This window comes from Geotrypetes seraphini, chromosome 12, assembly GCF_902459505.1.
Source record: "Geotrypetes seraphini chromosome 12, aGeoSer1.1, whole genome shotgun sequence".
NCBI classification, from domain to species: domain Eukaryota; kingdom Metazoa; phylum Chordata; class Amphibia; order Gymnophiona; family Dermophiidae; genus Geotrypetes; species Geotrypetes seraphini.
Window position 1 is genome coordinate 81,732,655 of NC_047095.1, and position 27,646 is coordinate 81,760,300.

Sequence of the window (27,646 nt, forward strand, 5' to 3'; positions counted from 1 at the left end):
GTTCCATGTTATAACCCTTATTACATTGGAAGTAAGATTATTACAGGAAAATCCAAGGTAAAGCACCATGCTAAAGCACAGTTTAATATATCAGCCCCTCAGTCAGTACAACAGCTACTAAATCCAACATTTTTAATTAGCTGGGGCACTGTGTATACTGTTGCCCCAGAATTATCTCCTAGTCCTGCCTCAATCTGAATTAAAATCAATCTAATATAAGTTATTTATTTATGCATGTGATTTGTTCAGTTTATTGTCTACCTCTTTTAGATGGCTACAAAGCAGATCACAGTACTGAAAATTTTATTTCCAACAAAATACAAGGAAGGCAAAAATCAAAACAAAACAGCACAATACACCAAGCAATCAAATCAACAACGTTACAGAATACACCTGAGGGCTGAATGAAAAAGCCACATCTTACAGTGTTTTGCAGCTGAAATCTGCACATATGTGGATCTCTTTCAACTTACATTTATTAGAAAGAAGCAGGTCAAATGAATGCGCCCACTTTGCAGCTTCTTCGGTGGATAACCTCCTGGAATAGAAAAAGGAGAAATCCAGAGATATGCTTCATTCAGTTGTGTTATAATTGGATTGTAAGCTCTTCTGAGAAGGGACCATCTCTTGCATGTACAGTGAGAGATTAGAGAAACTGGGCCTCTTCTCCCTTGAAAAGAGGAGACTGAGAGGGGACATGATTGAAGCAGTCAAAATACTGAAGGGAATAGACTTAGTAGATAAAGACAGGTTGTTCACCCTCTCCAAGGTAGAGAGAACGAGAGAGCACTCTCCAAAGTTAAAAGGGGATAGATTCCATACAAACGTAAGGAAGTTCTTCACCCAGAGAGTGGTAGAAAGCTGGAACGCTCTTCCGGAGGCTGTTATAGGGGAAAATACCCTCCAGGGATTCAAGACAAAGTTAGATAAGTTCCTGCTGAACCAGAACATACGCAGGTAAGGCTAGACTCAGTTAGAGCACTGATCTTTGACCTAAGGGCCGCCGCAGGAGCAGACTGCTGGGCATGATGGACCACTGGTCTGACCCAGCAGCGGCAATTCTTATGTTCTTATGTTCATCTGGTAGCGCTATAGAAATAATAACTTGTTCTTGTTGTATAACAAGACACTCATACAAGTAGTCTAAAAATGTGCAGCGTCTAATTTCTCATATCTTAATTAACTGCTTTTTTTTTTTTTTTTTTAATTCTTTATTCATTTTCAAATTTACAATAAGTGTAACAATATATCCAAACAAATTAACAATAAATATTACACTTAATAATCATCAATGGTACAAATAATATGCTCTTATCTCCCACCCTTTCTTATCATATAATCAATACCTTATACAATATGTAACAATAAATTTACTCTCCCCTCCCCCTCACAATCAAACTTAGATGACATTTTATTTTATTTTTTTTCCTTTAAATTTACAACTGCTTATTTATTTATTATAGGAATTTATATACCACCTATCAAAATTATCTAAGCGGTTTACAGTTAGGTATTCAGGCATTGCCCTTATCTGTCCCAGTGGGCTCACAATTATTTATTTAATTAAAACATTCATATCCCACAGAGCCAAAAAAGGGCTTGCCTTCGGTTTAGCCACCCATCTATTTATCCTAATGACCTTGTCCTACCCATCTTGTCCACGTGTCCTACCCAACAGTCTACGTGTTTCAACTGCATTTTCCCCCTCTACTGCCTATTAAGATGCTCATTGTAAACTTGTGGCCTCTTTTACAAAGCCACGTGGCAACAGCCCCGAAGCCCTTTAAAGCTTCAGGACCGTTAGCACAGAGTAGCTGCTAGCGCGGTTTTGTAAAAGAAGCCATTGTTTTTTTCTGTTACATAGAATTTTTTGGACCCATGTTCATTTGCAAAAGTTAGTTCAAAATCTAATAGATGCTGGCATTGTCATCTTGATGTCATCTTGACTGTTCTATTATTGTCCCTTAATACTCAATTTTTGGAAGTCTATTTGGGGTACAATCAATAGGATATTGGAAACTTCTATCCCATTATCATATGACATTGTTTTGTTTGGAACTATATTACAACACAAAAGTCCAGTTAACGCAAGCAAGAACAGATTACTTCTTGTTATGATGGGGATTGCTATACAGTTGATTACAAAAAATTGGAAAAACTGGGATAGACTGAATTATATTTTTGGGTGGGAAACCCTGTGCCTATTTTATCATTATGAGCGTATGAATTTGGAACAAATGGGATATTATAAAAAATTTGCTGAGACTTGAGGCCGATTAACGAATTTTGTAAAAACCAATCAATAGTGTAAGCCTTTAATTTGTAAAGGAGTTTCGCACACATCTGGGGAGGGTGGGAAGGGGGGTAGAAAAGTACTTATGTTGTTATTTTATAGATATAAGTGCTGTCTCATTGTACCAAATGTTTGTATATTCTATTGCACTTTGGGCTCCTTTTACGAAGGCGCGCTAGCATTTTTAGCGCACGCACACGATTAGCGCACTCTAGCAGAAAAACTACCGCCTGCTTAAAAGGAGGCGGTAGCGGCTAGCATGCACTAAAACTGCTAGCGCACCTTTGTAAAAGGAGCCCTTTTGTGTTTGTTTAAAAAAAAAAAAAGATGCTCGTTGTAATATACTCAATTGAAATACCAAAAAATTCTCTCAAAATATATAAGAACATAAGAACATAAGAAGTTGCCTCCGCTGAGGCAGACCATAGGTCCATCCTGCTCAGCGGTCCGCACCCGCGGCGGCCCATCAGGCCCATTGCCTGAGCAATGGTCTATACCTATCTATACCCCCCAATCCCTTTTTCTTCTAGGAATCTATCCAAACCTTCTTTGAAACCATTTAATGTTTTCTTGTCTACAACAGCCTCTGGAAGCGCGTTCCATGTATGAGAAATAAAGGGGGGCAGCAGAGCAAAGAAACACTCAAGCGATATGATGAAATGCAGAATATAATTGGTGTGCAGAGAGTCCTCGGTTATCACAACTCTTACGTGGGGAACCAAAACCCCTAACTCAGAGTTGACACGTAATAAACCCAGATGGGTAATATTTGTGACTCATTTCTTATTGGGTTCAATTTCTTGAAGTCATTGTAATATGCTGGCATTATGAGGAACATGATGTGGAACCAGATCCTGGACTCCCAAGAGTATAAAACTGTAAAGTTTATTGGTGCAAAAAACAAATCTAAAATATCACAATGTGCTAAAAGTCACACTCAAACAACGTAAATGCACTGCATGAATAATAACCAGACCTTTACAATTTTATACTCTTGGAAGTCCAGGATCTGGTTCCACATTTTGTTTTCAGCACTACCCGATCTTTGTGGTACCTAGGTCCATTTCTGTGATTGGTAGGACCGTCCTGGTGACGCAGACCACCTCACAGCATTGTTTTGCATTATGAGTAACATGTCTGTGCTATCTGAAAGTTCTCATTTGCTCCCTATTAAAGTGTTTCATTTCTATTGTGCTGACATTCGGGGCAATTCTATAAATCCATGCTTCAGGTTTGGTGCCCCAATGCCAATTCTATAACAGGTATCTTAGCACCATGATTCTGTTCTAGAATACTAACGCATGTCAGCTATGGCGTGCCCATGTTTAGGTCACCCTCTTATGCCATGTCAATGGCCAGTATGAGCTGGGGCGCGTGAGTGCGCCAAGTGACGCCTGTAAAGTATAGTATTCTATAAATTATGCACAAAACGAGGAGGCACGCCCATGGCCTGCCCACGCTCTACCCACATGTATGCCCCCTTGCAGTTAGGTGCTATCCCAGGATTCGAGATAGGTTGCCCAGAGCTAGGTGTACACATTTGGGCAGATTCACATGAATTAATTAGTTATTACAGAGTCAAGAATCAATAGCTGGTGTTATTTGGCGCCAATTTGGGGTTTGCGTGCGATCTGCTATAGGCACTGTTCTAAAAAGCCCACACTTAAAGTTTATAGTGTGCATGGCCATGGGAGGGGCATGGGTGGATCAGGTGGTGTTACCAGAAGTTGGGCACAAAATTTTAGAATACTCTGATTTGCACACCCAACTGCCAACACTCGGGTGCCATCATGTACACCAAGTTTCGGCAGGCATAAATGCTGGCCCCCAAAGTTACCATTGACATTCTAAATGGAGTACCCTTTATAGAATACTGACTTAACACAGATCTTCCCAGCATCCAATTTTGGGCATCATTTACTGAATTCCCACCAAGGCACTTAGGCACCTAAAGCACATAGGCGCTTTCGAATCAATGGCACTTTGACAACTCTAAGTGGTGTATACTTCTAGGCAAACCAAAAGTATGAGTCAAACGCAATGGCTTCCAACCACCAAACCAAGTTTATTAAATCAACTAGTCTTTAAGCCCGTTACATTAACAGGTGCTAGAATAAGAGTTTTTACCTTTCTCAAAACTGGCACATCTTTCCTTTCTCAAAACTGACACATTTCAATCACTATATGGAAAATAAAATAATTTTCCTTACCTTTGTGGTCTGGTGACTTTATTTTTCTGTGCTTTTAACTATGTTTCCAGGGCCTCCTGCATGCTTCTCCTCTGGTCCTCCTTCCCTCCCCCAACCAACATCTATCTCTCCCTCCCTGCATGAGTCCAACTTTTCTCTCTCTGCCCTCTCCCCCTTCCCCAGTGTAACATTTCTCCTTCCCTCCTTTCTGCGCTCCCCATCCATCTCACCATCTCCACGTCCAACACTTTCTGCCTCCTGCACACTTTCTCTCTCTGTCATTGCCTCTTCCCTCAGTGGCATCCCTCTTTCCCAAACCCCAACCCAACATGCTCTCTCCCCATGCACCATCTCACCCTCACCTCCAGTGTGTAGCACCTTTCCTTTCCCTCCCTTTCTGACAGTGCTCTCTCCCCATGCACCATCTCACCCTCACCTCCAGTGTGTAGCACCTTTCCTTTCCCTCCCTTTCTGACAGGTCCAGCAGCCTCCTCTCACTGTCTATAAGTACCCCTTCCCTACTCTTCCTGTCCAGAAACCTTTTCTCCCTTCCTTTTACCTCCCATGTCCAGCAGTACCCCTTTCCTGCTCCCCCTGTCCAGCAGTAACCCTTCTCCCTTCCTTTTACCTCCCCCTGTCCATGTTCTCCCTTCCTTTTACCTACCCCCGTCCAGTAGTACACCTTCCATTCTCCCCCTATCCAGCAGCACCTATTCTTCCTTCCTTTTACCTCCCATGTCCAGCACTACCCTCTTCCCTGCTCCCCCTGTCCAGCAGTAGCCCTTCTCCCTTCCTTTTACCTCCCCTCTGTCCATGTTCTCCCTTCCTTTGACCTCCCCCCTGTCCAGCAGCACCCCTTCCCTGCTCCACCTGTCCAGCAGAAGCTCTTCTCCCTTCCTTTTAACTCCCCCCCCCGTCCAGCATCCGCTAGCTTTAGTTTAGCTTTAGCCGCGGTTTCATCAGGCAGCCTCAGGGCTTTTGCTTTGTTGTCTGGTGATTTCATGAGTCTCTGGTTGCACTTTCTTCTTCTGACTGTGCATCCAATCTTTCTTCCCTTCTTTCAGCCTGTATGCTTCCTCTCCTCAAGACCTCATTCCCTCCTCCAACTTTTTCTTCCTCTCTCCCTGCCCTTTCTTTCTCCCTGCCTCCCTTTCTTTTTTTCTCTCTTCATGCCCCTTTCTTTTTCTCTGTTTCCCTTCTTTCCTTCTGTCTTCCTGCCTGCCCCCTTTCTTTCTTTCTCCCTGCCCTCCCCCAAGCCATTGCCGCTGCCATCAGGGAACAGCCCCCCAAGTCACCGCCATCGGGGAACATGCCCCAAAGCCGCTGCTGCCCCAAGCTCTCCTTCCCTGCGTCGGGCCGACCAGCATTCCTCTCCCTGATGTCAATTCTGCGGTTGAAGAGGAAGTTCTGCCCAGCTAGGCAGCGATTGGCTGGCCCAAACTTCCTCTCCAATGGCAGAATTGACGTCGGGGAGAGGCAGGCTGATCGGCCGGTAGAACTTTCCGGACCTGGCCAGCTGTGCACCCACCCTAAGGCTGCACCCGGGGTGGAGGACCGCCCCCCCCCCCACCACCCCATTGGTACGCTACTGGCTTGTGCATTTTGCTGAAATAGAGGAGGTGAGTAGATCTAACTGATGATCCTTTTCATGTGTGGGTTTGTTGAAATGAGGGTTTACGGTCTAGCTCATTTAAGAGGTAGAGGAATTTCAGGGTTGGAGAGTTTGAGCTTGAGTCTAGGTGGAGGTTGAGGTCTCCTATGATGAAAGTGGAGTCATATTGTACCATGGATCTTGAGATGATGTCTGAGAACTGTGGTTCAGCTTCTAACCACTTTCCATGAAGGATGTAGAACAGTATGCAGCAGATGGGACGTTAGGAAGAGTCACTGTTTATTTCTACCATTAGTAGTTCTAGTGAGGTAAGAGTTATAGATTCCATGATTTTATTGTTTACTAATGTTTAGGCCCATTACATTAACGGGTGCTAGAATAGGTGTGTAGAATTTCTTTCTTTCTGTCTCTCTCCCTGCCCCGTCTTTCTTTCTGTCTCCCAGTCCCCTGTCTGTCTCTAAGTCTTTCTTTCTTTCTTCAGTGGCAGTGCTGTAAACAGGCTATTCGAAGTGATATAGCTGAGGAAAGGCCCTGCCAGGGCTTGCCATGAACAGCCTGTTTACAGCGCTGCCACTGCTGCTTTGGGTAAGGAATGGGGGGTTTGCAGGTCAGGACTGCTGCCACTGCCCTGAGATGCTTCCCTGCTTGGCAGTTCCTGCTGCCACTGCGTTGAGATGCTTCCCTTATTTGGCGGTTCCTCCCGGTTCAGCAGTTCTATTCTAATGCGCATGCGGAGCCAAGCACTGAAAACCGCCACACGCACACGCACCGCTACTACCATGTCTCTGTCTACTCTGCCACGGAGCTACAGATCACGGAGGTAGGATTGCGCATGCATGCATGGGGTTTTATTATTATTAATTGTAAGCTTCTATACTACTACTAATGACTAGGGAGTCAATTTTGAGTGGTTTGCATGAGCTTCAGTAAAGGTGCTACAATATCTGAGCTTCAGTAATGCTGTTACAATACCTGAGCTTTTGATAGAAACATAGAAATAGACGGCAGATAAGGGCCACAGCCCATCTAGTCTGCCCACCGCAATGACTCTCCCCCACCTAACTCAGTGAATAGATCCCACGTGTCTATCCCATTTGGCCTTAAAATCAGGCACGCTGCTGGCCTCAGTGACCTGAAGTGGAAAACTATTCCAGCGGTCAACCACTCTTTTAGTGAAAAAGAATTTCCTGGTGTTACCGTGCAGTTTCCCTCCCCTGATTTTCCACGGGTGCCCCCTGGTTGCCGTGGGACCCTTGAGAAGGAAGATATCTTCTTCCACTTCGATGCGGCCCGTGAGATACTTGAACGTCTCGATCATGTCTCCCCTTTCTCTGCGTTCCTCGAGTGAGTAGAGCTGTAATTTATCTAGCCTTTCCTCGTACGGGAGATCCTTGAGACCCGCGATCATCCGGGTGATATGAAAAGATTATTTGCGCAGTATCATCAGACTGCAGCCCCATGCGACCAGTTCTCAATAGTGGGTGATTTTGTAATCTACTGGGCAGAGCAGCTATAATCTAGGGTCATCTTGCACTGGTATCCATGCAGATGAACACGGCTGGTCTTACCATTCTGCCTGCTCTCTCACTTTACTACAGATGCACACATATTTCCTTTCCTTCCTGTTTATTAGTCATATGTAGAATTTGTAATATTCAAAAGCACAAACAGACACAAAGGACCTACTATGGGTAATAAAAAGGCACTTACTTCAAGGCCCGGTTGGGTTTGTCAGGCAGAATGGCAGTGAAGTCATTGCATGAGTCAGTCTTGTGAGACAGGCAACCCAGGCGAGTCCTCATTCCTCTGCTTCTGTTAATATCACAAAGAGGGAAAAAAACACAAATGTGAAGAACAAGATTGCACAGAGTCCCATCATCCTAGCATACAGTTTAAAGAAGCTACATCAGCACTTGAGAACAAAAAAGTATATCTGGCCTGGGATGTGGGCTACAATAGAACAATTTGTCACATTATAGAAACACATTTAGATAATGGGGAAGCTGGCAAGCAATGTAGAAGGGAATGCTCTGGGAAAGATCCAGCTCATATACTTAAAAACATAAAAATTGCCATACTGGGACAGATCGAAGGTCCGTCAAGCCCAGTATCCTATTTCCAGCGGTGGACAACCCAGGTCCCAAGTACCTAGCTAGATCCCAAGTAGTAAAACAGATTTTATGCTGTTTATTCCAGGATTAAGCCTATTTAAATTGTTTATTAATTTTATAAAAACGCATCTTACAGTAAGTGTAACAGATTATTCATCAATAACATTCTTGAAAAACACTTATGTACTATACATGAATGCAATATAAAACAATCTCCTCCCCTTTCTCTGGATTTGTATGTAGAATATGAAATCTTTAATATTTGGTGCATAATTTGGCTACCTGGGAGGCGGTTGGTCGCCCTCGCCGCAGACGTGTTTTTTTGCTTGTCTGGGGAGTCTATTTGGCTTCCCTATCTCCTAGAGGACATAGTCTCCTTTTGAACCCTCTTGCCTAGCTTTGTTGCTGTGCACCGTGCTAGCTACCGGGATCGGTCACTGCAGGCACCCTTTTCCGTTGTTTTTTTTTTTCTCCTTTATTTTGGGAACTTGTTACAGTAGCTACCAAGGGCCACAAGAGTACAGGCCTTTGGGATCTTAGCGACCTATTGGTCATCTTCTGTGTGTTTATTTAGGGGGAAAGGAGCTTGTGTTTGGGGTCTTTGCTGGTTGAGTAGGGTTGGGGAGATGGGGGGGGAGGATTGCTGCTTTTTGTTTTATCACCTAACCACAAATGTTGTATTGTTGGATGCTGGTTCTTTTGATTTTGTTCTATTCCTTGGTGTCTGTTTGGCATTCGCAATAAAAAAGATTTCAACATAATATGGTAGGTACACAGTATTATTAAAGTTGTTTAACATAAGAATCTAATGGTCCCCAGACTCTTATAAATCTTTGTGATTAATTTATTTTTTCTGCAAGCATTTTCTCATATCGGTAATACAGACATAGGGTCTCCCACCAAAATGGCATATTCAACCTATCCCAATGTTTCCAGTTCCTAGTAATCATTTGCAAAGCCACACATGTCATGATGAGAAGAAGTATATCTTTGGATATTTAGAGGGCTATTTTTCATAAATGAGGAACCAGACATTATAATTCCATATGATAATGGAATTGAGACTTCAAGAATCAAAATCATTTTATTCTATATGGACCTCCAGAATCCAAATATTAAAGGATAGTGAAATATAAGATGATCTAACGTTCCAATTCCTAACTGGTAATGCCAGCACCTATTAGAATGTGTAGAGTCTGTTTTTTGTAATCTCACTGGAGTCCAAAATACTCCATACATTAAATAGTATAAAGTCTGCCTCATTGAAGCTGAGGCTGTACATCTCACTCTATGATTACAAAGCCTAGGCCACTGAGTTTCTGAAATATTAATTTGTAACTCTAATCTCCAAATATCTCGCAGGCCTGTTTTGGACATTTTAGGTTCATATTGCCTTATTACTTTGTACCATCTGGAAGCCTGATGTCCAAGGAATTCTGCTTGAAAACATAAAAATAAAAAGCTCTGCTGTCCATCTAAAGAATGCCATTCAGGAATTCCTTTTTGGATAGCTTGTTTTAATTGTATCCATTTAAAGTTTTGCTTCCCAGATAAACCGAATGTCTGTTGTAACTGGAAGAAGGATGCACATTTATTATTGAGACATATCTAATATAATAAAATGCTAGGCCGCGCATGCGCACTCCCATCTGCGTGCGTCCGTTTTCCGTGAGATGTAGGGCACCTTAGGTAGGAGTACGCATGCGCGCTTACGTCACCAGCCGCCGATGCCTCCACAAGCTGGGACCGCAGCCAGCCGCCGATCTCCGTTCCTCCAGCGGGCCAGCGGGCAAGCGGCCGGGCGGGGGGGTGTATCGGAGGAGAGGGATCGCGGCCGCTCAGCGCCCCCACCGAGGAGCCCAGCAACTTTCCACCCCGGATCGGGACCCGAGTCCTTTGCCGCACCCCCCTACCCTTCCCGCGGATCCGACTACCTTGGCGATTCAAGCAGCGGGTGCAGCAGTCTTCACATGCTGCTTCGGGCCCTTCTACTGCCCTGATTTGCTCTGCCACGTCTCTGATGAAGTCATCAGTGACGTGCCTGAGTAAATCAGGCCAGTAGAAGGACCCGAAGCAGCGTGTGAAGACTGCTGCAAACGCTGGAATCGCCAGGTTCGTAGTCTGTACCGTGGGAAGGGAAAGGGGAGTAGAGGAAATGCTAATGCTGCTGCAGGGAACTGGTGTGGGGGGAGGGAAATGGAGGGGGAGGGAATGCTGCTTTGGACAGACAGACAGAGGGAGGAAGGGAGACAGAAAGAAAAGAAGAAAGACACAGGGGCAGGGAGATACATAGAAAGACAGAAAGACAAAGGGGGCCAGGGACAGAGACAGACAGAAAGAAAGACAGCGGAAGTCGCGTCAGGAGGGGTGCGGATGCAGCAGAGGGAACTTTTCCAATGGGTGCAACTGGGCAGTTATCGAGAACCTCTGATCAGGGGCAGAGCAAGGTAAGTGTATCATAGGGATAAGAAGGAGGGGGGGAGAAAAAGGAAGGGACGCCTACTGCTGGACAGGGGAAGAAGGAAAGAGGTGCTGATGGACAGGGGGGGTGAAGAAAAAGGAACAGAGGCCTAATGTTGGACAGGGGGAGAAGGAAAGAGGTGCTGATGGACAGGGGGAAGGTAAAACAAAGGGAGAAGGGCTGCTGCAGCATAAGGAGAGCAGTGAAGGGGTGGTGATGGACACAGTTTAGGTAAAAGGAAGGGAGAATGGACAGGGGGAGCAGGCAAGGGGTGGTGATGGACAGCCAAGGAAAAAGAAAGACAGAAAGAAAGAAAGCGGCTAAGGAGAGAGAGAGAAAGAAATAAAGACAGACACACACACATATATTCTAGCACCCGTTAATGTAACGGGCTATAAGACTAGTGTCTTCCAATATTCTAATTCCAGCTTTTAACCAATCCTTCCATAAAATTTGGATTAATAGATTAGATACTTTGTGGCCTATGGGCCTCAATAGGTCATTTGAATGGCAACATTTTTACTGAGAGCTTTGTGTTGCGGATCAAAAAAATGCGTATTGTCATGACGTCAGTACGTCAGTGAAGTCTCTAGCCTATAAAAGAAGTGTTGCTGCCATTTTATCTCTGTTTGAAAAGCGTTGACTGAGTATACGTATGTGAGTATTGAATTATTTAAAAGTTTTATAGGAATTTTTTGAGGTTTTGAATGAGTTTGTGCTAATGTTTGTTTATTTTTTCAGTTAGGATGTGTGTGTGAATGTTCCGATGGCCCTGACGCAGCGGTTGTATAATATACCCGCGAAACGCTGGCCGCGTTGGTGAACGGAATGTTTTGAGAATTTTATTGCTTAAACTTCGACAATGAAGAACACTCAACTAACAAGATAAGTTGCTTGGTCGAGTTTTTCAAATGTGGACTTTACACACAGTAGTTCGATATGGAGTACCCAATTTAATGCCATTAAGTCTATAGCACTTTGGAGTGTGGGGTTACTCTATTAAGTTTTAGTAAATTTAGCAAGTATATAAGATGTTTGATAACATTAGATTTAGAGGCCAATGATTGGAGCAGGAGCATGTACACTACGCAGATTTCCTCAGTTGATGACTGTGTCGTTATGCGTAGGCTCCATTTCTGAGGCTATTTAGTTGGATAAGTACAAAAATCTATAAAAATTATAAAAAATAGATAATAATAGTTTGAGTATACTGAGGTGTAGGGTCTGATAGAGTGGTATTCTACTCCTATTGCTTATATTTATAGCTAATACCACAGGGTTATATTACGTTAGGTTTAGGACTATAAATTAAGCCAGGTGTACACCTGGCAGGGCCTCCGCGTGTGCGGATCGCCGGACTTGATGGACCAAAGGTCTGATCCGGAGAAGGCAGTTCTTATGTTCTTATGTTCGGAAAAAGAATGATTTCAACAGCAGCACTGGTGAGGTCATTATTTGAGCTTTTCCACTCTTCGGAGTCTGAGATCTATATGCTTTGAGGTTATTGTTACATCAGAGATATTAGTGCCTTTGAGATATCTATCCAGAAAGCAGTGACACTGAAGCCGTTAGTTGTCTAACTACCCAGATAAAGCTGAAACTAACTTTATTTGGATCACTGCTATCCAGATAACTTTGGCCTCCACCCATGCTCTATCCCATACCATCATGATTTCAGGGGCACTATCCAGATATTACCACTGACCACTGTTCCCTCTAAGCCAGTGTGTCTCAAACATTTTTTTGCTCTGGCACACTAAACCGAGCAAATGTTTTTTGCGGCACATTATAATTGAAATTATAAAATTGCAAAACCAACAAAATTTAAATTTGAGAGGTTTTTTATTTAAAGTTCTTTAAGCTATGTATGGGCATTTGTAACAGTGAAACTAAAGTAAATAGAAGAGAATTGCTAATCATTGCAATGGATGTGCTTGTTTTTGAGTGCAAATTAACTTAAAATGCGGCTTGATAGTTGACAATCAAACACACATTTCATCATCCACCATCCGCAGTCGTTCTCTTTTTTTAAAAATTTAATTTCAGAGCTGAAAATCCAAGTTCTCAAAGATAAGAAGACCAAATTGTAATAAAGCCTTGATTTTTTTGTTGTTCAAGTTAGGATAACTACTGCATAAAAAATAAAAATAAAATTACTTGTCAGTTTTCATGGACCAATCACGTCAAAGAATGATGCTTGTCTGGGCAGTTGTATCCTTACACACACAGATTCTCTTAACATTGACAGACTCTTGTGTACGTGACATTCATATCATCTATTCTAGTGTATACTTATGAAGGGGATTTTTAAAAACAAAGTAAAATTCTGAAATCTCTCGTGGCACACCCGGAATCTCTTCTGGGCACACCATTATGTTGTGGCACACAGTTTGAGAGACAGTGCTCTAAGCTAAGCAGGAGTCTTTCACCTGCCAGTAGGGGGTGTTATTTCATTATCATATTTTCAATAGTGAGGCAAGTTCTGCAGGACTACAAGGAATCTGCCTGTCCTTAATGATTGAAAACACAATATTGAAATTCCACCCCCCCTGGCAGCAATGCAGTTGGAGGACTCCCTCCTGGCTTAGAGGGGAACAGTGGTACTGACAATGAATAGATAGTATAGGCTTAGGGCATGAACTGGGGTTAGCTTATCTTAAGAGTGAACATAATCTTTTGTTCATTTTTCTTTTTTATTTGCTTTCAAAACTAAATGCAACAAGAAACTTTGCTAAAATATCCCACAAAAGCACCTCCCCAAAATGTTCTTTTCTGACATATTTGGCCTGTTTCTGTGGAATGTGCTCCCTATTTGCTTGAGAACATAACATTTTACCTCAAGTTCACAAAGCTGGACTTAAAATCTGGTACTCTGCCCAGGCCATTAACATTGACTACGCACCTTTTCAGGTTCTCGATAACCAGGGCTAGTCATGGTTTGGCCTAGTCTTTTGTCTCTCTGGAGTAGGTCTGTTTGTCCCATAGGTGTTGGAACGGGGAAGGCCAAAGGGGTCATGGCCTCCCCCAAAATTCTCGGTTATTGTGGTTTTGGCCCTCCTGCCCACCCTTCTCCCGGTGTTTGCTTAAATCATCGAGCAGTCACCGCGCAGCCGCCACGCAGCATCAATCAGCAGACCTGCCCCGGAACCCTTCACTCTACTTCCAGGCGAGGCCTGTTTGTGGATGCTGCATGGCGGCTGCTGAAGATTTAAAACTAAAGCGCCAGGAGGAGGTGGGTGGGGGCTCGGGAGCTGAGGTCCTGGGCCCCCCCATACAAAGCAGTGTTCCACTGCCTATGGTTTGTCCCTTCCCTTCACTTTTACTAGAATTTGTTTTTTGTCCATTGATGTTAGTCTTTTGTTGTTTTCTAAATTGATTTGGTACTCTGCCCTGTTAATTTGCTATCAAAATGTGGTTAATCAAATTAAATAAACCTAAACATCACAATATCACCATTTTGTGAACTAACAATAGAATCTATTTTCATATTTATTTGTTCATTTTTATAGCCCATCCTCCCCAGAAGCTCAGAACGGGTTACAATAAAATAAAAATAAAAATTAGGTACTTGGAAGTTCCCTAACTATCCGAAGGCTCACAATCTAGCTAAAGTACCTGAGAAAACAATTATTAAATAATAAAGATATAATAATTCAAATAATAAAAATAAAATCCATTAAACATATTCAGATAGGAAAGATAGAGATAGAGACTAGATATGTACATCCCAACAAGTATTCAGTGAGTAAATTAAATTAAAAATTAGAATTAAAAAAATATTGCCTATGGGGCTCATAATCAAAAGAGAAAAACGTCCAAAACCGGCCTAAGTTGGCACTTGGCCGAACATTTCTAAAAAACGTCCAAGCGTCGATAATAAAACTGGGTTTTGGACGTATTTAAAAACGACCTGGGCCTTCAAAGTGCCACTCAATGTCCAAAGCTAAATGGGGCGTTTCGGGAGGCGTGTCGAAGGTGGGAGTTAGACGTGACATGGGCCAGCTTAGACTTAGTCGTACAGTATGTAAAACTGAAAGTTTTACAACAGAGCTTAGACGGAACTTGGACGTTGTAACTTAGACCATGTAAAACATGGTCTAAGTCACAAAAACCCACCTAAACTCACCAGATAAGACTTCAAACACATAACACAGACCCCCACACACTACCCCAGTGATCACCAACCCCCCCCCCATAAAAATTGTATTCACAACTTTAAATTTCAGCCTCCAGACCATCATCACCTGGCCTCCTGGCATAGGAAAGCCTAGTCGTCCAGCCCAGAGGCAGCTTAAGTCATCTTAGGGGTGGGTTAGGGACCCATAGAGAGGAGGACCCATGCCCATAAGCCCCTGTAATCACTGCATTGATACTTAAACATGTGCACTCCCCTATACACCCCCAAAACCCTTTTTTACTGGCATATAAGTGGCTCCTGAAGTCATAAGGGCTATTGGGGTGGTAGATAAGTGGGTCTAGGGGATTCTGGAGGTGGTTTGGGGGGCTCACCATAACCTATAAGGGAGCTGTAGGGAGAAGAAGCCATGGCACCCTTTTTGTGAAGTTACATTACATTACATTACATTAGGGATTTCTATTCCGCCTGTGCCTTGCGGTTCTAGGCGGATTACAATATAGAAGATGTCTGGGCAATTCCAGTAGAATTACATTACAGGATAAGAGTAGATTTCAGGAACAGTAGAATTATGATACAACAATTTAACAGAATGGTACATAACACAGAGGATAATACATGTCACAGAAGATAATACATATCACAGGAGATATTATAAGTTCACAGCAGTGCCCTGTAAGGTACCTCACTATTTAGGTGGCATGTCTGGGTGTTCAATCCATCACTTTGCAGACCCCTCCCACATCCAACAGGGCTTGTTCTAGGCGTTTTGGACTTGGACGGAAAGTTGGATGGAAATGTGGTATAAAGATGGACGATTTAGCGGCTTGGACGATCAGATCGGCATGACTTATAGTTAGACAATTTTCGAAAGTAAAAAAAAATTGACGTCTCTTTCAAAAATGTGTCAGGCTCTTTTTAACTTTGGACAACTTGCAAGATGGACGTAAACGGACTTAGAAGTTCCTTTCGATTATGCCCCTCTATTTCTATACTATAAACACATTGCAGATGCATCTAATACCAATTGTTGTCTATTTTTATTCCATAAGCTAAAATTCAAGAAATTACAGATGTTTGGATGTGTTTCTTCCAAGACATCCTGCAGGGGTAGGGAACTCCGGTCCTCGTGATCCGTATTCCAGTCGGGTTTTCAGGATTTCCCCAATGAATCTGCATGAGATCTATTTGCATGCACTGCTTTCAATGCAAATTCATTGGGGAAATCCTGAAAACCCAACTGGAATACGGCTCTCGAGGACCAGAGTTCCCTACCCCTATCAGATAGCAATCAACTTCATTGTAGTAATAATGATGGCAAAGAGAATGACTGAACTACCAGCTGCCTGGAGGTAAGACTAACCAATGAATGGAACACACATGTTTTCCATACTTTCATCCTCTCTTAGGTCATTTTTTTTTACCACTCCAGGTTGCAGGAAGAATGTCAAAGGTGGTGCTCACATCGCTGATGATTTGTGAAGTTAGAAATTAATTAATTAAATTCATTTTCTATCCTGTTCTCCCCAACGAGCTCAGAACGGCTTACAGGTTAACATACATAATATGCAGTTAATGGGTTACAATTTGCCTTAGTTACAGTACAAGTTTTTATCCTAATTCCATACATACTATGAATGTAATACCAATATACATAATATACAGTTTACAGATTATATAATTTGCTATAGTTACAGTGCAAGATTTTCAATACAAGTTTTTATCCTAATGCAATATATCCTGAGGATCTAGTACCAATATACATTTCTTTGTAATCTGCCAGCCGTAGGCAGGGGACTTAGGTGAAGAGGTGTTTTTACTGCTTTCCTAAAGTTCAGGAGTCCTTCGAGGGATCTGATCTGCGGGGTTGGTATGAAGTTGGAGTAAAAAGTGTAATCTGGTGGACAGAAAAAAGAATCTCATCTGCAGAAGTACAAAAAGTGAAGGTCATGAGGCTCAAGAGTGGTGAGGCAGTAAGGTAGATTATATGCTTAAATCATTCTGCACTTTTACTGATTAGTTGGTCATTGTACTATAGAGACCAACATTGCAGCGGGTGAGGTCTACACATCTGCACTGCAAAGACTGCTTTTGGGAAGCTATAAACATACTATATAATTACCAGTTCAAAAGAAGCCCCTCGCCTTAAGATTGGGGGCCACTTTTATGCTTCGGTTTCCTTGTAAAGGTCTTGTAAATTTTCAAGGAGTCAGATACACTTTCTTTGAATTTTCACAGTTGTCGATATTTATAGTTGGTAAAGAAGTGATATCTGCTAGTACTCCTGTTGATGTACAAGAAGTAGGCTCTAAGTCAAGAACTAGGCTTAACTCAGACGTTCATCTATTTTCCTAATATATTGTTGAATCAAAATATGTCCGATTATCTTTAAGCTTCCCCCCCCATTATATAGTGGACTAACAACAGAGCAAATGGGGAAATTTTCATTTAATCTTGTCTTCTTTTTTCCTAATTACGTTTTTCTTTTTCTGCATCTGTTAAATTTGTATGATTTGATGATCATGCAAAAAATTGAAATATTAATAAATTTAAAAAAAAACAAAAGATGCCCCTCTCCCTGATACCTTCTCTCTCTCTCTCTCCTTCTCTTTTCTTCTTCCTCAGAACTTATCTGAGGAATATTTTGCATAGGGTAAGGTCTAACTAACCTCGCTTCAGTATGCTAGCTACCAATCTCAGTCCCAAGCCAAATACATCCTGCTATCCAGCTATTAAATGATGCTTTCTTTCTGAAAAAAACATGCTGAAACCTGGCAAGGGCCTGAAAGACCAGGCAAATGGGTGTAAGATGTTCTCAATGGAATGGCTCTTGTGCCCAGCATGTAGAAAGAAAAGAATGATACAAAACAAGAGGAGACTGGGTAATTGAGGTTAACATCTTACCTTAGCCTGATCTTCTGAGAACCTGCTGATTTCCCTGGGCTCTGTCCACCAGATGCAGGAGCATCCATTTTAAAAGCTGCTTATACTAAGGCACAAAGCTGCTTTATTGAAAGGATGGAGTTGGGATTTGTACTGCACATACTCTTCAGAGCTTTCTGGCTTCAGTTGCATTTTAACTCATCCCCATCCCTGTAATCCCTTAACCTACCCACCCTTGGAGATGAGAGGTATCATCTCCTGAAATCTAGGTAGTGGAATTCTGTTCCGTGCTACACAAACACGCTACACTTTCATCTCCATAGACTCCCTCTCTCCTTTCTGATACTCGTCCCTGTGAATTTATTTATCATTTCTACAATCTTGTAATCATGCCATCTCTTTACCCCTGGGTATCCACCTGCCTGATATCACAGTTGCCCACACACACACACACAAGTGAATAATGACAAACTTCAATGCCTGAAACACTAGTTGACTGCCAGGCATAGGGTGAAGCTGGTACATCACATACACAAGAGTCTGTCAATGTTATGAGTGTCTGTGTGCATAAGGATACAATCGCAAAGATTCTTTGACGTGATTGGTCTTTGAAAACTAATGGCAAGTAATTTTAGGGTTGTTGTGGTTTTTTTTAATGCATTTGTTATCCTAACTCAAGCAACAAAGCAATCAAAGCTTTGTTACTGTTTGGATCTTCTTATCTTTGCAAACTTAGATTTTCAGCTCTGACAGAAATTAAATTTTTTTTAAAAAAAGAAAAAGAACGACTGCAGTTGGTGAATGATGCCATGTGTGTTTGCTTGTCGACTATCGAGGTGCGTTTTGAGTTAATCTGCACTCCAAAACAAGCACCTCCATCGCATTGATTAGCAATTCTATACTATCTACGTTAGTTTCACTGTTGTTAACAATTACACACATAGCTTAAAGAGCTTTAAATAAATAAATAACTCTCAAATTTAATTTTTTGTTGGTTTTGCAATGTTATATACTTTCAATTATAATATACCACAAAAAAACATTTGCTCTGTTTAGTGTGCCAGAACTTAAAAAAAAGTTGGAGAGACACTGCCTTAGCCTTTTAACACCACTATATAAGGGAATTTTCAGAGCATTCAGCAGATTTGTTGCTGTTTTAATTTGATCAGATCTTCAGTATGCCAACAGCCTGCTGCAGGGAGATGCAGCGATATTACCATAACAGTTCATATTATTTCAGAGACACATCAAAGGACCTGCAGACACAAACATGAAACTGCTTAAAAATATACAGCCACTCTACACACTGTAAAAATACTCACTACCTGAAGCCTGCAGGAACACCAATGGTGTGCAGGTTTTTAGCAGAGGGACTGAGAAGACAGCTGCTTTTTGAAGAAGCCTCTGACTATTCTAAACTTCGAAGGGAGGCGAGAATGTAGAAGAGAGGCAGGTGCCTTCCAGCTCACTGGCACATCTGAAAATCGCTTGTCTCTTATGCATTTCAAACAGGAAGCCAGCCTAACCCAGCAGGTTTAGGCTTGGCTACACTGCACCCAGCTCACTGGCAAGGAAATCCAATAGCCCACCTAATCAGAGCATGCTCTTTGAATTGCTCATCCTTCAGCTACAGGACAGATTCTCCAAAAGTGTATTCCCAGGCACACCTTGACCTTACACAACTTCAAGAAGGGAGCTGACAAAATCCTTCTATCTATATAATTCAAGTCCCTCTGTGCCACTAGTTTTGTCTTACTTAAGGTTCACTTCAATTATAGCTTTGACATACAGATTGGAAAAGTGTTTGTGTATGTTTTCCTTGAGGATGGTGTTTTCTCTTGTTTTTTGCTTGAACAGACAGCTCAAAGGTTTGACTTCTGGCAGCTACCAACAACAAATTCGACACTGATAAGGCAAAATCTTATTGTTATCAAAAAATGAGTGGTAGAAAGTTGGAACGCTCTTCCAGAGGCTGTTATAGGGGAAAACACCCTCCAAGGATTCAAGACAAAGTTAGACAAGTTTCTGCTGAACAGGAACGTGCGCTGATGGGGCTAGTCTCAGTTAGGGTGCTGGTCTTGGACCAGAGGGCCGCCGCATGAGCGGACTGCTGGGCATGATGGACCACTGGTCTGGCTCAGCAGTGGCAATTCTTATGTTCTTATAAGGACTTCAGAGGTGACACTCACAGGACCATACGAACATAAGAATAGCCTTACTGGGTCAGACCAATGACCCATCAAGCCCAGTAGCCTGTTCTCACAATGGCCAATCCAGGTCACTAGTACCTAGCCAAAACCCAAGGTGTAGCAACAATCCATGCTACCGATCCAGGGCAAAAAGTGGCTTCCCCCATGACTTTCTCAATAACAGACTATGAACTTTTCCTCCAGGAACTTGTCAAAACCTTTCTTAAACCAGCTACGCTATCTGCTCATACCACATCCTCTGGCAACGCATTCCAGAGCTTAACTATTCTCTGAGGGCTTGGGCTCCCTCCAGCCGGATCGTGTCGGGAGGTCCCGGGTGCAGCGGAGCAAGAGGGCTTGGGCTCCCTCTTGCCCCGATCTTCATCGGGGGTTCGGGGGTGCCGCAGGGCAGGAGGGCTTAGGCTCCCTCCTGCCCCGATAGTGTCGGGGAGTTTGGGGATGCCGCGGGGCAGGAGGGCTTAGGCTTAGGCTCCCTCCTGCCCCAATAGTGTCAGGGAGTTCGGGGGTACCGCGGGGCAAGAGAGCTCGGGCTCCCTCTTGCCCCGATAGTGTCGGGGAGTTCGGGGGTGCCGCGGGGCAAGAGGGCTTGAGCTCCCTCTTGCCCCGATAGTGTCAGGGAGTTCGGGGGTACCGCAGGGGAAGAGGGCTTGGGCTCCCTCTTGCCCCGATCGTTCTAGGGGGGGATTCTGTAACCGGTGTTGTTTTTGACAGACACCGGTTACAGAATCCAGCTTTTAGGCGAAGGACTAGCTCGTCCTTTGCCTAAAAGCCCTTGTTTTGGACATTTGGGACTTAGGCTTTTTTTAGGTTGATTATATGGTGTTAGTGTAGACGTAGTGGTGGTCTGGGCATTTAAACAGCTGAACGTAGAGGCAGGCCATTATTTTTTTTAAAAACTCCTTTTGGACATTTTTTTTTGATAATGGACATTTTCCCTGCTTCTACTTTCAACGTTTAAGGCCTTAAGCCAAAAGGGGACTTAGATGTTTTTTTTTATTATGCCCCTCCATTTACATATATAATGTATATAATGTAACATATTGTCATATAATGTAATAATATAAGCTTTTGAATTGCAGCATACTTAAACGGCCTTTGTGGTGAAACATGATCCCGGATGCAAATGCAGATTAAACTACCTTATGAGTTAGCAAACTAATTTAAATCATCCTTATGTTATGTTATTTTTAATCTTTTGTTCATCACATTGAAATTACGGTTATGCGGTTTATAAGTACGATGTTATGTTATATGAGCTACAGAGTTACAAAGAAGCAAACTACTATCTTTAAGCACTTTAGTTATTTTATGAATATAGATTAAAAAATACAGATAAAAAATACTCAGACTAATGAAAAGATATGATGAATTTTCACTCTATCGACATGGTCCTGTGAGTGTCACCTCTGAAGTCCTTATAAGTATCAAGTAATAGAGTCGTCACCTGTCTGCCTGGAGCAAGAGTAAAGGATGTGACCAACAGGATCTCCAGGATCATAGATGGCGCACGGGGAGTGGACACCGCTGTGCTTATCCACGTGGGAACAAATGATGTGAGCGGGCAGTAGTATGACAGGGAAGAGATGAAGGGCCAGCTCCGCTCACTCGGAAGACAACTGAAGATCAGGGAGGTGAAGGTGGCCTTCTCTGAAATCCTCCCTGTACCAAGAGCAGATGGAAAGAGACAAGGGGAATTGCAAGTGATCAACGCCTGGATGAGACGATGGTGCGAAGACGAAGGCTTCGACTTCGTGCGCAACTGGACGACGTTCTGGGGAAAAAGCAAGTACTACAGAAGGGATGGACTACACCTCAACAAGGAAGGAGCAAGAGTTTTGGCAGGCAACATGAAGAAAGCAATAGAGAAGGCTTTAAATTGAAGGACAGGGGAAAGCCGACAGTCGACCACCGGTCGATGGCACGGACAACAGGATGCCCCGACGTAGGAACAAAGGACTACTACTCATACACAAGAGAGGTCGACCTCACAGCCAACAAAGGAGAACAAGCAGGAAGGGACAACTCAGACACAGGAGGGGATGACCACACAGCAAACATGGGAGATAACACAGGAGCAGTAAAGGATACCGTAAATGAAACTGTAAGGACAACCAAGAGTAGAAGGTCCAAAAAGGTAACACGAAGGGAACTTAGATGTATGTATACAAATGCTAGAAGTCTAGGAAACAAAATGGGAGAACTAGAGATGATAGCAAGACATGAGAACATGGATATCATTGGCATAACAGAAACATGGTGGAATGAAGAAAACAAATGGGACACAGTACTACAGGGATACAAACTATATAGAAGGGATCGAGAAGGGCAGAAAGGTGGAGGTATTGCCCTATATGTTAAGGAAGAAATAGATTCTGTTGGAATGATTACAACAGACAGGAAAGAGAAGCTGGAGTCCCTCTGGATCAAAATTCCTGGTCACAATGGCGCAGATACAAAAATTGGCCTTTACTATCGTCCCCCAGGACAGGCGGAGGTCACTGACTCAGAAATGATGGAGGAAATCAAACAAGTATGCAAGACAGGCAATGTAGTTATATTGGGAGACTTCAATTTCCCAGGAATAGACTGGAAACTAGGAGCCTCCAACTGCAGCAAGGAGGCCAAATTCCTGGAGGTAGGGGATTGCTTCCTGGAGCAAATGGTAAAAGAGCCGACAAGAGGCGACGCCACCTTGGACTTGGTCCTAAATGGTCTCACCGGACCGATAACAGAAGTAGAAGTCATGGTTCCACTGGGAACGAGTGATCACAATGTAATCAACTTTAAACTTGACATCGGGAAAGGGAAACATGCCAAAACCTTAACCACCACCTTAAACTTTAAAAAGGGTAAATACGATTGCATGAGAGCCATGGTAACAAAACGACTCGAGAAGATGGTGGACAAACTTGAAACAGTAGATCAGGCATGGTGCCTATTGAAAAATACTATTGCAGAAGCACAAGATCTCTACATTCCGAGGATTTCCAAAGATCGGAGAACTAAAGGCAAAGGAGAACCGGCATGGCTTACCATACAGGTGAAGGAAGCCATAAAAGAAAAGAAGGACTCTTTCAAAAAATGGAAATGCACGAAGACAACCGAAGCCTGGAACAAACATAAAGATGAACAGAAGAAATGTCACAAGGCGGTGAGGGATGCAAAACAGGACTATGAGGAAAAAATAGCCCGGGAGGCCAAAAACTTCAAGCCCTTCTTTAGATACGTGAAAGGGAAAAAACCTGCAAAAGAGGCAGTGGGACCCCTGGACGACAAGGGAAGAAAAGGGTACATCAAGGAAGATAAACAAATCGCAGACAAACTAAATTCCTTCTTTGCGTCCGTCTTTACGAAGGAGGATACCTCAACAATACCTGAAGCGGAGAAACTGTTTACAGGAGAAATAGAGGACAGCCTCACCACAGTTGAAGTGAACTTAGATCAGATATACTACCAGATCGACAAACTTAAAAGTGACAAATCCCCTGGACCGGATGAAATTCACCCGAGAGTCCTGAAAGAATTGAAGGTTGAAATCGGAGAGTTATTGCAAAAACTTGCAAACCTGTCAATCAGAACTGGTCAGATACCAGACGACTGGAAGAAAGCGAACGTCACGCCAATTTTCAAAAAAGGATCGAGAGGAGAACCGGGCAACTATAGACCTGTGAGTCTTACGTCTGTCCCCGGCAAGATGATTGAATCACTGATCAAGGATAGCATAGTTCAGCACTTGGACACACATGACTTGATGAAACCCAGTCAACATGGATTCAGGAAAGGGAAATCGTGTTTGACGAATTTACTCCAATTCTTTGAGACCGTGAACAAGCAAATTGATAGTGGAAAGCCGGTGGACATAATATACTTGGACTTCCAGAAAGCATTTGACAAAGTTCCACACGAAAGACTTCTCAGGAAACTACAAAGCCATGGCATAGAGGGAGATATACAAAGATGGATAGGCAAATGGCTGGATAACAGGAAGCAGAGAGTGGGCATTAATGGGAAGTTCTCCGACTGGGAGAAAGTGACTACTGGTGTACCCCAGGACTCGGTACTTGGGCCGATCCTTTTTAATATTTATATCAATGACCTGGAAAACGGAACATCCAGTGAGATCATCAAGTTTGCAGACGACACAAAACTCTGCCGGGCAATCAGATCGCAGGAGGACAGTGAGGAACTCCAGAGCGATTTGTGTCGGTTAGAAAAATGGGCGGAGAAATGGCAGATAAAGTTCAACGTGGAGAAATGCAAGGTAATGCATTTAGGCAGTAAAAATAAGGAATACGAGTACAGAATGTCAGGTGCAACTCTGGGAAAAAGTGAACAAGAAAGGGATCTGGGTGTACTGATAGATAGGACCCTGAAGCCGTCGGCACAATGCGCGGCAGCAGCAAAGAAGGCAAATAGAATGTTGGGCATGATAAAGAAAGGAATCTCGAGTAGATCGGAGAAAGTTATAATGCCGCTTTATAGGGCAATGGTCAGACCCCACTTGGAATACTGCGTCCAACATTGGTCTCCCTACCTAAAGAAGGATATAAAACTGCTGGAGAGGGTGCAGAGACGAGCGACTAAACTGGTGAAGGGTATGGAGAAACTGGAATATGAGGATCGACTTAAAACACTGGGATTGTTCTCCCTTGAGAAGAGGAGACTGCGTGGGGATATGATCGAGACCTTCAAAATAGTGAAAGGAATCGACAAAATAGAGCAGAGATTATTTATATTGTCCAATTTGACACGGACAAGAGGACATGAAATGAAGCTAAGGGGGGACAAGTTCAGGACTAATATCAGGAAGTTCTGCTTCACACTAGAGAGTTGCGCGGGGACAGAAATCCCACCCGTCCCCACCCGTCCCCGCCAAAATCCCACCCATCCCCACCCGTCCCCGTGAGGAATCCCTCCGTCCCCACCCGTCCCCGTGAGGAATCCCTCCGTCCCCACCCGTCCCCGCGAGGAATCCCCTCCGTCCCCACCCCGTCCCCGCGAGGAATCCCCTCCGTCCCCACCCGTCCCCGCGAGGAATCCCCTCCGTCACCATTCTTCCCTATAAACTTCAGAAATAGTTATTTTATTTAATTATGCTACTGAATTAAAGGCTCTGGTAGAGACCCATTTACAAATAAGCAAAGAGACTATTTAATTTGGAAATATTAATTGGGAAGAATACATACTTTGTAAATGGGTTTCTACCAGAACCTCTAATGTAAATATAAAATATAAATACTCAGCTGATGAGAACCCACAAACTGTCAGCTGAGGACTTCCTTTGCAGTTGGCCTGGGGTCCCTTTTGCCAAGCTTGGCAGGCAGCAGTAGCGTCCCCTGAGTCACAGATGCTGGCAACTCAGTGGCTCATGGATGCTGCCAGCGACTGCTGCGCTTGGTGGAGGGGAGTTCTGACCATCTCTAGAGGAGGTCCTCTGCTGGCGGTGGCTTGGGGATCCCCACCAGTCACAGCAAGGGCCAACAAGTACTTCAACACTGTAGAAATAAAACCAGAAATGCATTTCCTTTTCTTTTGAACACAAAACAAAGATATCTGCCATATACATTTCCCAAGGCAGATGACTCTATGCAATGTCACCTCGGTAACAAAATACAAAAATAGACAAATACACCCCCTCCCTTTTTACTAAACCACAATAGTAGGTTTTAGCACAGGGAGTTACGCTGAATGCCCTCGCGCTGCTCTCAATGCTCATAGGCTCCCTGCGCTAAAAAACAATATTGCGGTTTAGTAAAAGGGAGCCATAGTGCAAAATATAGACAGCAGATATAAATTCTCAAAACAGACACATTTTGATCACTAAATTGAAAATACAATCATTTTTCCTACCTTTGCTGTTTGGTGATTTCATGAGTCTCTGGTTGCACTTTCTTCTTCTGACTGTGCATCCAATCTTCTTCCTTTCTTTCAGCCTCCTGTATGTTTCCTCTCCTCCAGACCTCATTCTCTCCCCAACTTTTTCTTTCTGTCTCCCTGTTCCCCCTTCTTTCTGTCTCTCTGTCTGCCCCCTTTCTTTCTTTCTCCGTGCCCTCCCCCAAGCCACTCGGTTTGCTGCCACCGCACTCGGGGAATAGTCCCCAAGCCACCGCTGTCCCAAAGCTTTCCCTGCAGAAGCGTCGCGCTGACCAGCATTCGCTCCCTGACGTCAATTCTGACGTAGGAGAGGAAGTTCCGGGCCAACAAGGCATTTCTCCTCATCCATCCTAGCCTGAGCCCATCTCCTCCTTGATCCGCATTTCCCTTCTGTGTCTGTCAGAATTACCATTCCACCTATTTTCAGCATCACCCTTCTTTGTGTCCATCTCCACCTATATCCCTATCTCACCACTTTTTACAGAATCTTCATTCTGTCTCATGTCCCTTGTCTTTACCCCATATTCACCATTTGCCCTTTCAATGTCTTTATCTCCCCCCACCCCACACACACCTTTTTCAGCATTACTTCTATGTCTCTATTTCACCTCACTCTTCATGTCCCCTCTGTATCTCTATCCTTATTCAGAAGGTCCTGCTTACCCCTTTCTCTTCTTTGTGTCACTATCTCCATTTTCAGCTTTCCCCCTTTTTCCTTTGTTAATGCACCCTGTAGCCAGAATCTTTCCACCCTCTCTCCACTCCGGCCCAGCCCAGTATGAAATATTTCCTTTTGTTTCTCTCCCCTCTCTCTTCTCCTCCCTCACCCACGAGTCCTGCCTTCTGGCCCTCTTCCCTTCTACCTGCACCTGGCAACACCCCCCTGCCTCCGCGGCTCTCTTAAGCAACTCGTCAGCAGCGGTGATCAAGACAAGCTGCCGACATCGAGGCCTTCCCTCTACGAGTCCCACCTTTGTGGAAAAAGGAAGTTGAAACAAGCGGGACTCGCAGAGGGTAGGCCCGACGCCAGAAGCTTGTGTCGATCGTTGCTGCTAAGTTGCCGAAGAGAGCCGCAGGTAGAAGGGAGAGGGAGATAGGAAGGCTGTAGAAGCTCCGGAGCATGACACCGAACCCGGCCAGGAAGATTTCTTTTTCAGGCTGCTGCTGCCGCTGCCATCCCCCACCCGAAATGACAAAAAACAGCCCTAATGCCCGCGTCGGGAAATAGCCATGTTGAGCAGTGAGCTCAGCACGTACACAGATGAAAGCCTTGCTTGCTGATTGGTCCGGCGGCACGGTGGGGCGGGGCCGCCGGACCAATCAGCAAGCAAGGCTTTCATCTGTGTACGTGCTGAGCTCACTGCTCAACATGGCTATTTCCCGACGCGACGCCAGACTTGCATTCGCCAGAATTTAGGTAGGTTGTTTTCATCCCCGTGGGGAGTCCCGTGGGCAAGGGGGCGTCCCCGTGGGAGTCCCGTGGGTCAGGGGGGCATCCCCGTGGGAGTCCCGTGGGCCAGGGGGCGTCCCCGTGGGAGTCCCGTGGGCCAGGGGGGGAACCCGCGGGATCCCCGCGGGACCCGCGGGATCCCCGCGATCCCCGTTCCCGTGCAGACCTCTACTTCACACAGAGAGTGGTTGACATCTGGAATACTCTCCCAGGGGAGATTATTGCGGAATCGACAGTCCTAGGCTTCAAAAGCAAACTAGATGCATATCTCCTTGAGAGAGGCATATAAAGATATGGTTGGCTATAAAATAACAATTTACACAAAAACACCCCTCAACAACCAGGGCTACGCCTCAAATTTATGAAAAAAAGGAGAAAAAGACCTCAGTGTCTAACAGGGGCCATAAAAAAGCTTCCCAAATAGACAA

The 27,646-nt window shown here is 43.8% G+C and overlaps 1 protein-coding gene across 2 annotated transcripts in view; it reads right to left on the reverse strand.

Annotated features, from left to right (window-relative positions):
* RGS8 (regulator of G protein signaling 8) overlaps positions 1-27,646 on the reverse strand; it is a 100,272-nt gene that overhangs the window by 51,667 nt on the left and 20,959 nt on the right. Inside the window, exons 1-3 of one of the 2 annotated variants that reach the window (XM_033916761.1) lie at positions 25,745-25,799; positions 7,805-7,906; positions 474-538 (exon numbers count right to left, since the gene is read on the reverse strand). In XM_033916761.1, coding sequence (XP_033772652.1) covers positions 474-538; positions 7,805-7,896 — 157 coding nt within the window. In that variant the 5' untranslated portion in view covers positions 7,897-7,906; positions 25,745-25,799. Of the gene's footprint in view, positions 1-473; positions 539-7,804; positions 7,907-25,744; positions 25,800-27,646 lie in introns of those variants that run through there. The other variant, XM_033916760.1, reaches the window with a different exon arrangement.